This window comes from Echinops telfairi, unplaced genomic scaffold (genome assembly GCF_000313985.2).
Source record: "Echinops telfairi isolate 266 unplaced genomic scaffold, ASM31398v2 ScPeMD7_7469;HRSCAF=8507_1, whole genome shotgun sequence".
In the NCBI taxonomy this organism is placed as follows: domain Eukaryota; kingdom Metazoa; phylum Chordata; class Mammalia; order Afrosoricida; family Tenrecidae; genus Echinops; species Echinops telfairi.
Genome location: NW_022111373.1, coordinates 94050682 through 94062695, shown reverse-complemented (window position 1 = coordinate 94062695; position 12014 = coordinate 94050682). Strand labels below are relative to the sequence as shown.

At 45.1% G+C, this 12014-nt stretch overlaps 1 protein-coding gene across 3 annotated transcripts in view; it reads left to right on the top strand.

Moving 5' to 3' along the window:
• Positions 1–11761, top strand: part of RAB3C (RAB3C, member RAS oncogene family) — a 355923-nt gene extending 344162 nt beyond the window's left edge. For all 3 annotated transcript variants that reach the window (XM_045285172.1, XM_004703596.2, XM_045285173.1), the window contains exon 5: positions 3587–11761. In XM_045285172.1, the coding sequence (XP_045141107.1) occupies positions 3587–3774 (188 nt within the window). In that variant the 3' untranslated portion in view covers positions 3775–11761. The remainder of the gene's footprint in view (positions 1–3586) is intronic.
• The last annotated feature ends 253 nt before the right edge of the window (positions 11762–12014 follow it).

The following is a 12014-nucleotide window of genomic DNA, read 5'->3' as shown; positions in this document are numbered from 1 at the left end:
TGAGCAGAAGAGTTATTTTTTTGAAAAATTGAACCTATGCATGAAGCCTTTGTGCCAGATTCTGAGGTTGGTTGGTGGTTTGTCCTGTGTTGTTTTCTGAAAGAAGTCTCATTCAGTATGATTCTTCAGTGGGTCTTTTGGTGTGTCTTGTGCTAAAAATAAATCATCCAAAACCCTTTTCCCATTAATACTGATAAATTCCCCACAGGGATGCGAGGAGGTCTGACATCTTGGCATGAAGGATCTGGCTTACATCCGTGCCATTGAGTCAATTCGACCCAAAGAAACCCTTCGAGATAGGGCAGCATTGACTCTCTGGTACTCCAGGCTGTCACCTTCACAAGGGCAGAAAGCTGGTCCATTCCAACTTGAGCAGCCCGGGGAGTCGTCCACCATGCCAGCGGGGCGCTATAGCTCTACATGCGCCATCCTGAAAACCTAGACCACGTTGGCAGGGACTGAACGGTCTGGCCTGTGAGCTATGCCAACATTAGAAAGGACAGTTCTATTAACACCAAACGATGTAATCTCTAGAAAAGATGTGCAGAAAGTAAGAGGGCGATATCAGCACTGTGCGGGGAGACAAATGAAAGGGAACGTGCCAAAGCTGATTGGAAACATTGGCTAGTATTTTAGAGAACCTGGTTCTCCTGATGCATCTTCCACCCAGATCCTGTAAGAATGCACTTGGACTCTAACAATGGAATACACTGTGCTTGATGAAATTGAAGCTCAGGAGCAAACATCCCACCAGACAGTCTGATAATGAAACTTAAAAATTTACCTTCTAGGGTTTGCTTTCTTGTAATCTAACCTTCAATACCACTTATGAAAGTAAGGATGTAAAGTATCAGTCCGTTCTTTCTCTTTGGGCTTCACGAGCCTGGGATGGACTCACATGATTTAATCGCACTGAGTCCATGTGGCTCCTCTGAGATAGGACCAGATGCAACCAGCGGGATTTATAGACTGTGAAACTCGAATGGATTAGGAAAGCGTTTCTGTGTTCTGCCCAACACATCCTAAATCAACAGCCCCTGAATGGACCAGCGCAATCTCTGGCTTGTCTAATGGGGAGGTTGTCATAGCAACTGGCTGACAAGCTCAGCCAGTGGAATGTGAATGCAAACAATAGAGGGATAAGATTGTGTACCAGGCGGCAGCGGCTTCTGTCCAGGGGCGGGGGGATGCGGCAGCAGCAGTGTGAACGCGGCGCTGCAGGTGGTACCTTCTTGCCATCCTGGCAGCTCATTTGAAATGTATCAAGTGTCGCTTCCCAAAGTGTGTGCAAAGCAGTGCTGCTGACTGATAACAGAAGCTGGGAGGGTGGGTGGTTGGAGTCAGCAGTCCTAGATAGGTTCAGTGGTAAATGAAGTCCCAAAGGGCTATGAGGCTCACACTACTCAAAATAGCCAAATGGAGAAAGCAGCCAGGGAACCTCAGGGAAATCCTCGACTCTTTTGCGCCACCTTGTGTCTCATCTTAAATCAGTTCCCAGCCAGTGGATTCTGACTCTGGAGATCCTGTGTGGGGGGAGTAAACGGACTTCACGGGGTTTCCTGCCTAACACGTCACCGTTTACACCAACCTGGGCTCCTCTCCTGTTCTACCCGTGCCAGTCCGACTCACTGAAACCCTATACCAGGGGAAAATTGCCCCTGTGGGTCTCTGAGACTAAACCTTTGCAGGGACAAACAGCCTCAGGTTCGCCCCAGAAGCAGCTGGTGGGTTCAAACAGCTGACCTTGTAGTTAGCAATTCAAAGCATACCTAAAATGCCACCGGGGCTTAGTACCCTGTTTCCCCCAAAATAAGACAGTGTCATATTAATTTTTGCTCCCAAAGATGCGCTAGGTCTTATTTTCAGGGGCTGTCTTATTTACCCATGAAGAAGAATATGGTACACATTTATTGTTGAACAGCAAAAAAAGAAATTTATTACCTGTATACAGTATGGTAGTAGTTGTCATCACAAACCAGGGGCTGTCTTATTTACCCATGAAGAAGAATATGGTACACATTTATTGTTGAACAACAAAAAAAGAAATTTATTACCTGTATACAGTATGGTAGTAGTTGTCATCACAAACCAGCATGACCAGAAAACTGTGAATCCTACAGTATCAAGAATGTCTTGTTACTACCATTATTTCCATGTACAACAATCTATGGTACATTTACTCATTTTTTCAATGTCATCATCCTCTGGAACATCATCATCACAATCCAAACCCTTATTTTCGGGGAGGTCTTATTTTCGGGGGGATGCCTTATATTTCAGTGAGAGGTAAAACTGTAAGTAGGTCTTATTTTCAGGGATGTCTTACTTTCGGGGAAACGGGGTAGTAGTAGTAGTATTGTAGTAGTAGTATCAGCTGCTGCTGTGGCTGCTGCGGTGGTGGTTGGAGTTGGAGGGAGGCCCCCATAGTGGCCTTCCACACAACAGGATAAGACACTTCTCGGTCCTGCGCCCTCCTCACCATGGTCCCTGTGCCTGAGCCCATGGTCGCAGCCACTCTGTCAGTCCACCTCCTTGGGGGCCTTCCTCTTTTTCGCTGCCCTTCTCCTTTGCCCAGCATGCTGTCCTAGTGTGTAAGACAAGTCTCGCCATCCTTGCCTCTAAGGAGCGCTCTGGCTGTAGTTCTTCCCCGCCATATCTGTTTGTCCTCCGGGCAGACTGTGCTACTTTCAATAGTCTCCTCCATGTACTTGGATATTCTCCTCCAGCACCACCATACCACCATTCAAATGCACCAATTCTTCTTTGGTTTTCCTTATTAGACACTGGAACGTTACCGAAAGCTCAACATCAAACATTCCCCGGGCAGAGCAGGCATGCATGGAAATAGGGCTGGAACACCAGTGTGGCCTTTGGCAGTAAATACACAGGGGTGGGGTCCAAAAGCCTCATGGGGAAAATGCCCATGATCTTTTCATTCCATTTCTCACTCTTGGAAGCCCCTTTGTACACACATGAAGACTTCTAGGCCTCAAGTTGGTCAGAAAAAGTGAAAATGATACTTATTTTGGTAGAATCTGGGAATGGGGAAAGAAGAAAATGGCAGATAACACCCGTCTTAGGAAGGAGGCTGCTTGAGGAGATGGGTGGGAAGGGCAGAGATAAAAAGAGACCCAGGGTTGAGGAGCCTTAATACTGCAGATGAATTTTTAACCCGTTCAGCCAGGCTGCTCACAGAAACGGCTCTGTGGAGAAACAATAACATTTGAGCATCGCCTGTTCTACCCGACAGCGCTATCATGTGCCGTTGGTGGCAGCGGGGTGCTAGCATTTGGCCAAGCTGCACTGGATGGCCTCTTCTCATTTCTTTGCCACACCAGACCCACCACCCCCAGCTGTCCCACCATGATGGCGGCATCATCATCAACAGCCACAAATCCCATTTCCCTTCAGCTGGCATTGCCATCGAGTGCATTCCAAGGTCTCGTGGCCCTGCAGGACCGGGTGGAGCTGTCCTTGTGGGTGTCCCAGACGGTACCTTCTTTGTGGGCACAGAAAGCCGCCTGGTTCTCCCGCTCACTTCTGAAGCACGTCCTCACCAAGCTGCGTCTTTGTGTGTCTCTTCCAGGTTTTGAGTTCTTTGAAACAAGTGCCAAGGATAACATCAACGTCAAGCAGACGTTTGAGCGCCTGGTCGATATCATCTGCGACAAGATGTCGGAGAGTTTGGAGACCGACCCCGCCATCACTGCCGCGAAGCAGAACACGAGACTCAAGGAGAGCCCTCCTCCACCGCAGCCCAACTGCGGCTGTTAATGATGCCGCGCGCACAGGGGTTCCGTTGCCAACCGATAGCATTTCTAAATGGTCGATTAGCTTTCATTTATGCTGCCTAATAATTATGTGAGGGAAGTCTTTGATGTTGATGGCTCTCAATGCGTTCGATTCTTGGGAGGTTTCCAGTGTCCCTAAATGGCAACCATGTGATCTTAAATCTGTAAGGACTAGCCATTTGTAAACATCTGGTATTTGCATGTGACTAGTTATTATTTGTCTTGTAGGCTTTTTAAATTTTTTTCCTTTCCAACTTTCTTCTCAGTGAAGCCACTGTGGTGACCTCAGATGAGATCATGACACCATAGCTGAGTTTTGTGCCACGGATTCAAATGATGCTTTTCCCTTGTCAAGTTGATGGCCAAGGAATTGTGTGTGTGTGTGTGTGCACATATACACCCAGGCAGGTGCACACACGCACACACATTCAAGTTGAGGAGAAGCTCTCAGGAGACTTCACTTGCTTTACTCTCAACTGGAATCCGGGGGAAATATGAGTCATAATAAGGGCATTGTCATGGGGCTGCTCAGTTTGCTGTTGAGGAAATGTGCCTCTTGTTTGCTGTTATGAGTGTCTGAGGAGGCCGTTCACTATAAGGAAATGGAAATATTGTTTGTAAGACCCTTGGAAGTTTCCTAAAGTATTAAGATGAACATGACTGGAACTAGACTTAAACCAATCTTACTTTACATGTTTAAATACGCAGTTGCTCAGCCTCATAACAGCTATTTCCACTGACTCAACACTGAAATGCTGGAGGCACTGAATAGGCTGGAGAGGCTCTGGGTGCTGCAAACAATTAATACGATCAGCCGCTCACATAAAAGTGGGACACTCCATTTACTCGGAGATGAGAAGCCTCTGAAGAAATTCCTGGAGATAGAATTTCCCCAAACCAGCCAGGGAAAGCCCTATGGAGCACACTTCTCTTCTGCCACCCCTGGGGTCATGCTGTGTCAAAGTTGATCGGTTGCCTAGTTGATCGGTTGGTTGGTTGGGTGGTTGGTTAGCTGGCTGACTTGTTGGACACACACACACACACACACACACACACACACACACACAGCCCCATTCCATGTTCTTGGAACCATCACCTACTGTCAAAGTAGACACTTTGTTGCAGCATCCAGGGCTGCCCTATAGGTTACGGGTTTGCCTTTCACTGAAAACACAACTAAATTCTATTACCTCACTAGATTATTTAAACACTTTCCTCTGGGAGTCCCAGGTTGAGGAAAAGACAATTATCTGACTTTTTCCATGTAAGTGTTCATAATTCTAGTGGGTATTTCCATTGTGTGAGCCTCTCGACATGCTTAGGTTACTCTGAGAATACCTTTTTGAGCTGAGGGGTTACAGAAAAAGTCAGAAGGCCATAAGCCATTTGAACCAGAGAGGGAAGCTGTCAGAAAACCCAGATATTTGGTTCCAAATTTCCTGAGGACCGTAAGTGCATAGAAAGCAAACAATAAACCGCACCAGCTGTGCCGAGCCCTGGAGGACTATCTGGCTTCTGCATCGGCTCCAACATTAGTGACAGCTGGGATGACAAGAGGCAACAGCTGCTGCTTGGCGGGTGTGGAGGGACAGTTCCATTAAATGGACTTTGCTTTTTTTCTTCTGTGATCATCTCTGTCCCTGCAAAAGCACAGACGTTTCCCAGGAAAATACTGGGTGAAATGTATCGGGCAATGAATGGTATTGACCAAGAAGTCTACGTGTATCTAAAAATCTCTGTAAAATAAATGCCATCGAGTCAGGGAACAAGGTCCAATCAAGTAACTGTTGACCTGCCCTTGGGATGCCTGCAGCTCAGAGAAGCCCTCTGTAGAATGGGATAGGACGCTGCCCAGCCATGTGCCGTCCCCATGACTGGCTGCAGGTTGAACCACGGCAACCCAGATGGTCAGGAGTAAACCATTGCTGATGGTCAGGAGTAAATCACCAAGCCTTGCTTTCCATGGGCCGATGGGTAGACTCAAACCACCAACCCTCCAAACACAGACTGGGTTAACCAGTGCACCACCAGGAGCTCCTACTAAATTGGAAGATGAGAATTATAGAACAGAGCACTTGTGATTTCTTCACCATGTCTATGCTATGACTCAGCTTTGTAGTTTAAGATTCCAGTCAATTGGTAACACGTTTCCACCAAAAGACCCTGCTAGGAAAGCCTTAGTGTGGTGAACACAGGAAAGAAAAAATGGTTTTGTTGTTTTTAATGATCCTGCCAGCTTCCAAATCACAGAAATTAATGGAAGAGGAGAGGAGAGGAGAAGGGCAATTTGTTGGCAACAGTAGCCCCAGTGTTCAACATGCCAGAGTTTATTTCATGCCGGGCTGCAAAGCATGCTGCAGCCACAGACAGCGAGCTGTGGCCAGTGACTAGTCAAATATGTTGTAAGGCCTGGCCTCCTCTGGAAGTGGAGCCTTCCACTTTGACTGTTCTAAAGCGCCTCCGAATGGGCCATTGTCATGGAGGACTGTCACAGGACCCGTGGAGGAACACCTGTGTTCCTTCTGCAGAGCCCAGAGAGAGACAATACTCTCTACTCCCCATCTCCTCAAGAAATCCTGGACTTACGGTCACACTGGGCAATTGAGGAGCAAGCCCAGGGCCAATGAAATGAGCTTCTTTGGCCATCCATCTAGAAGTAATTCTCGATCAGAGCACTGAAGTCCCAAGGTTGTCCAACCGTTTGGCCAGCCCACATACACAACACACACAAACATCCCCTCCAGCTCCTCCAACACGCTAAATGACCATCATTTCTACCAAAGGCCGGCCTGACTTTGCATTTTAAAAGAAAAGACATCTTAAAAAGCAAAAGTTGTATTATTTTCCAAAACACTAGCCACCTCCCCCTTGTGGTCTTTAATGCAACGAGATTCGTGTTTGAAGTCCAGTTCCTGTGCTCCTGCGCATCTCACCACCACCCGCCAATCAACAGTTAGGGACAGACCTTGATTTGCTTTGAGCAGGTGCCTCCAGGAGCTCAGGTGTTGGAACATTCCTTTCCTCGCGCTATGGAAACCCTGGGTTGGAAAGCATCTCACCCAAATACCCATCCTCAGAGTGGATCCATCAGCAGGTCTCTCTGGGGGGGATGTGAAGAGCTGGAGGGGGATGCAGGAAGTGTCTTACAATGGCCATTTCAAAACGTTAGCATCATGCCTACAGGCTCCCAGGAGGAACTGCTTCAGGACAATGAATTCATTCTTTGTTGCTAACACCACTGAAGGGCTTCTACTGTCTCCCAGGAACTTGTGCAGACTGAGAGAAGCAGAAGGTTCTTTGGCTCACTTGATGTTAGTAGCCTGTAAATCGGTGTTAAGGTTTTCACTTGGAAAGGGAGCTAAAAGGATGCCTTCCTTTACCTCAGACAGGATAAAAGTGAAAAATAGTTTCTACAAAGCTAAAACCCCAATTATACAAGACACACAATCATGAAAAGAGTATTTCACCAATTGAATGCTTAACCCAGATTAATGATCATCTTTGGATTTAGCATATTGGTTATTGATTAGGGGCCAATTTAAGCTTCCAAAATGAACCACATTTATGCGGAGACTAGGCTTGTGTTACACAATATTTGTCTTCTTTTTAAAAAGTAGAATCCGTTACCTGTTAGTTGAACTCCCATGAAGCAGCATTCATGTTGGTGGGTAGTCTTTTGCAATGGTGGTTTTGTGTGAAAAGCTTGATCCAGCATTTATCTTAGTGCATGATATGTGTGTGCGCGCGCACCCAATGCCATCAGATAGCTGGCATTTGTGGGGCTCTGCTAAAGTTGTACCAAAACTCTACCAAGCTATCCTAAGCTTAGGTAGCAGCTGCATGTGAAAAACTGTTATAGAAATATTATCTTATAAGGTCAAGAGGAAAATCCTTCCAGACCACAAAGTTTGCCTGTGTGCGTTGAGTATTTTCACCAGCAATTTTGGAATGCTCCGTGGGGCATCTTGGTCTTGCCTTCTTGGGAGCTGGTTTGTCTTTCTCTCTAAAGAGTTCTTTCACCCGACAGGTTACATGGCCTGTGACCGGAGCACGGAGTTGCGTAGCACGTAAACTCACTCCATGTGCAAAGGCAGGGTGCTTGCGAGAAACTACAATCCTTGCGTCCTTTGAACTGTTAGCCTAGAAGGTGCAGTTTCTACAGCCCTGCTTAGCTCTGCCTAGCTGGGCATCCGACCCCTGGCGTGGGATGTTTGCCAGTACAGGGGTGAAGTCTTCCTGATGGGCTGGGCAGGCTATGATTTAAGATGATGGCATTTTTGAGTTCTTTATAGCTTAGGTGATTTTTTATTTTTACCAATGTCTGTTAAAGACATAGCCCTGCTTTGTAATCTGGAAGGAACTGACACAAATTAGCTAAACGATATCAATTATGACCAGAAAAGGGGGACTTGCCCTTATTGTTCCTAAAGGGTCCAGAGTTCTAGAAATACAGTATCCCTAATGGGGTTCAAATAGGACTGAATATGGCTTGTAACTGGCACTCCTAAAGAAACGTGATTTTATTTTTGGTTTTGTTTGTTTGATTTTTTTTAAGAAACCTTTACAAAAATGTTTGGCACTCTAGTCAAATAATATGTCCCCTTATAATAATAATATTGTAAATAGTAATAAGATAAAATACTTATTCTTGGGCTATACACATAGTGCTGCCATGTTCTCTCTCTCTCTCTCTCACACACACACACACACACACACACACACACACATACACACTTCCCTATTTTAATGAAGGGAAAGTCCCACAGATGGTGCTTTCTCAGTGCTGGGAAAGAGAAGCTGTGTTATGGTCCAGTGATAACACATACCTTACTTAAAAAGGTCCATGAACTAGGTTCTTGACACTAATTTGACCGATGAGTCTGCAGGCCTGCTCACATATTGGATTCCCATTCAGCAGAGAGAAAATATATTTTGCAAACATCCTAGACAACAGAAATGAATTTGATCTCACCTCAGCCAGGGCTCAAATATGAAAATCAGACCATCTAAGTAGTGGACAAATTCAATGTTCTATTTGCAGTTCTCTTTTCTGCTTCCTGGTTTGATTTTGATTTTTAATCCTGTTTCTTAACATACCATCTTCACAGAACAACAGGAAAAGAGACAAATCTCACCATTTGCCTCCTACCGGTAGCTGTTGCTACAGTGGCGTTTTAACTCACCATTACTTGCTAAAGGAGAGTTTGAGATTCCCTGTGCGTTTCATTCACCTGGGCTCGCCTCTCCTTCATCGTGCACAACTGAGAGTTGGCCGTGCCTTTATCTCGTAACAGGAGTCTTTCCTGTATTCATCTTGCTTTGGGCTAGGGATTGCTTGGGTTCATAAATACTGTTCTCAAAGACACTCATGGTACACGAGCCACAGGGACAGCTGGCCTTTCAGGGACGTGAACATGACCTACATCTATCTGGTAGTTTCATACTTCAGTGAAAGTCAAGTCTGAGCACTGCTTGCTCTATCCACGTGATGCTTTGCCACATGTGGTCTCCTCATCCCTAAGATGCGTGTGGAATGAAAACTCTGTCCTGTAATTCCTGTTAATAGAGTGTCGATGTCAAACGTGATGTGATGCCGTTGGACTGTCTCACTGTACAACTGTGTAATCGTGTTTGTGAAGCTGAAATGTCTTAAATGTTGCATGAAATATGTTATAAAAATAGATTTGTTTTCTATTTTTCAACACCTCATAATTGAGGGTTCATGGGCCAATAAGTGCAATATTTAATGACTTATCAGTGTATATAAACTAGTGTGAAAGAGTGAATTGTCATGACTGTGTGAGGCGCTTTGATGGCTGTGTAACTTCTTCAAATGACTTCTAGTAGCTGTATTTGTCTAGTGGTGCAATGGATGCAGTAAATACCTTATTGGTGTCATGTGGGACCCCTTTATGCCACTTCAAAGTACTGACCTGTTTTTACCTCTAGGAGACCAAACATTCAGTGTCTGAATAATCGTCAGTTTTACCTTTTAGAACGATGGACTTTAATGGCTGTTAGTTTAATTTGATAAAGGCATGTCCTTATTTGTCTCAGAAGTCTCCTTAAGTCACTTATAAGTGTGTACCTTTTATTTAATCTAGATACTTAAGGAAAATATGCACATAAGAAAACGTCACTTTTGTTGTTCTTCTCGGGCTGGTTATATGCTCGGCTGCTCTTGTATTTTGTGTGGGTGTTCTATTGTTACTTGATCTTGTATTTTGCAATTTGAATCTGTCAACCCTGGGCATCCTAAAGTCTCCGTGTCTTTTAGGCTGTAGCTCGTGTCACAGTCCCTCGCTCACTTCAATTGTCCACACAGATGGTAGAGGAGAAACAAACGAACAGCAGAGTCCTTAAGCCCCGTGGGAACGTCATCAACGGCTCATACCTTCATCCTCACATCCCCTGGGCTAGTCTCAGAGCGGTGGCCTGCAGCATCACTGGACAGCAAAACAAGACATTAGCCCTGGCTTCTGGATTACCGAACGTTCCAAGTATATGATGCTTAAAGTAGATTTAATGACCTCAAGCTCTGTTTTGCCATTTCAAGTTTTAAAGCGAGGCTATTGTTTTCAGGCTGCGCCTTGCCTGCTCACTTCATCCAGAGTATGCCGCAATGTCCTTAGGAAGAAAGACCGAGTTATGATTGGCTCCCTCACAGTGCTGCAGGGCAGTCGGCTTTGTAAGGCCAAGGACCTCTCTGGTCCTTTGAGTCCTTCCGTGTTCTTTGTGGTACTTGGCCGGAAATTGATATGTGAAGATGTGCCAATCATTCCAACGGACTCCAGACTACCATGGGCAACACCAGGCCCAGTTTTATATATTAGAGCCTGAATTTTGTACTCATCTTTCAAACCCCACTGAAGAAGCCATGGGAAGGCAGGTAGAACAAGGAGATTAGGGAGAACTTTCTGTGCCAAATTTTTAGAAGACAAATGGAAGAAGGTAGTGAACATTAGAATGATGATTTATGGTTAGAGTTCAATGTTTAGTTAGTGGACCCGTCGTTACTGAACAACTGCTCAGAATAGAACATAGAAGGGCTGTGACTCGTGCTCATACAGACTGAATGAGGCATAAGACAGAACATCAGGACCTAAGATACATGCTGGATTATGTCTTGATACTGAGCCCAGAGAAGACTGGACGAGTCGCAGCTCCATTGAAATGTGTAGGCGTGACCCTAGGACGACATCGGTAGACAAATAAATGGGAAGGTCCCAGCATGTTCCATGTAAATGAAAGAGGGGCCATCTAGTGACTGTGGGTCATGATTTTTCCCACACAGGCATACTGGCCTTGGGCAATCCCCAGATGGCTCTCATTTCACACTCTCCGCGTTTGTCTCCATGAGGAACACAAGATGTCACATTGTCGTATTTCTCGGTCCTGGAAGCCCAGAATGGGCCACAAAACACAAATGGCTTGAAAGCCACATTAGAGTAGCTGATTTTGAAATTTTTGTCCATGTGTCAAGCTCTGACACATTGGCTAATCCCACGTCACCCAGATAAATACGTGCCCAGAGGCTTGTCTGTACTCGGTCCCTGAGAGACCCCAGGAAGTACGCAGATGAAGGCCCTCTCATCACCAGGCACTTTGGACTACTTCTCGGTGAATGTACTGTGAAACTCTTCTTAAGAAAAATATATTGAGTAACAGCTTAATGCTTTGACATAGTGATCGTGTTGTTTAGTGAAAAAAAAAAAACAACTGCTGCATAGCCAATATCGTGACTCTTCATGTGTCCACGGGAGCTCTTGTCTGGGTTTAAAGCTATGACATTTATTCACATTGTGAAGTTTTAATGCTTATTGAAATTGTGTAAAGACTGTATGTGTTCTATTGGGTATTCTGTTCACATGTGAATTCTGTATGGAATGTGGTTTTTGTTCTTTGGGTTTGTCTAGTTTTCTTTTATGGAAAACACAATAAATATCTAAGAGACTATATTCCTGAATTAATCAGCCTTAGTCTGATGAATTTTTTTCATCTCCCTTCAATGTGCTTTCTTTGGGGTCCCACAAAAAGTGTCACTTTTTGTCACTTCCGTCATCTATAAACTCTGAAGCTTGAACTGGAGCACAGAATGAATATGTATTTCTTGGGGTTATGAGTGTCCAGCAGGGGCATGTGGGTTTAGGTGTAGGGCTTCATTCTACGTATGATCTTCTACAATAGGTTATTTGTCACACCTCATTAAGTCTACATTCCAGA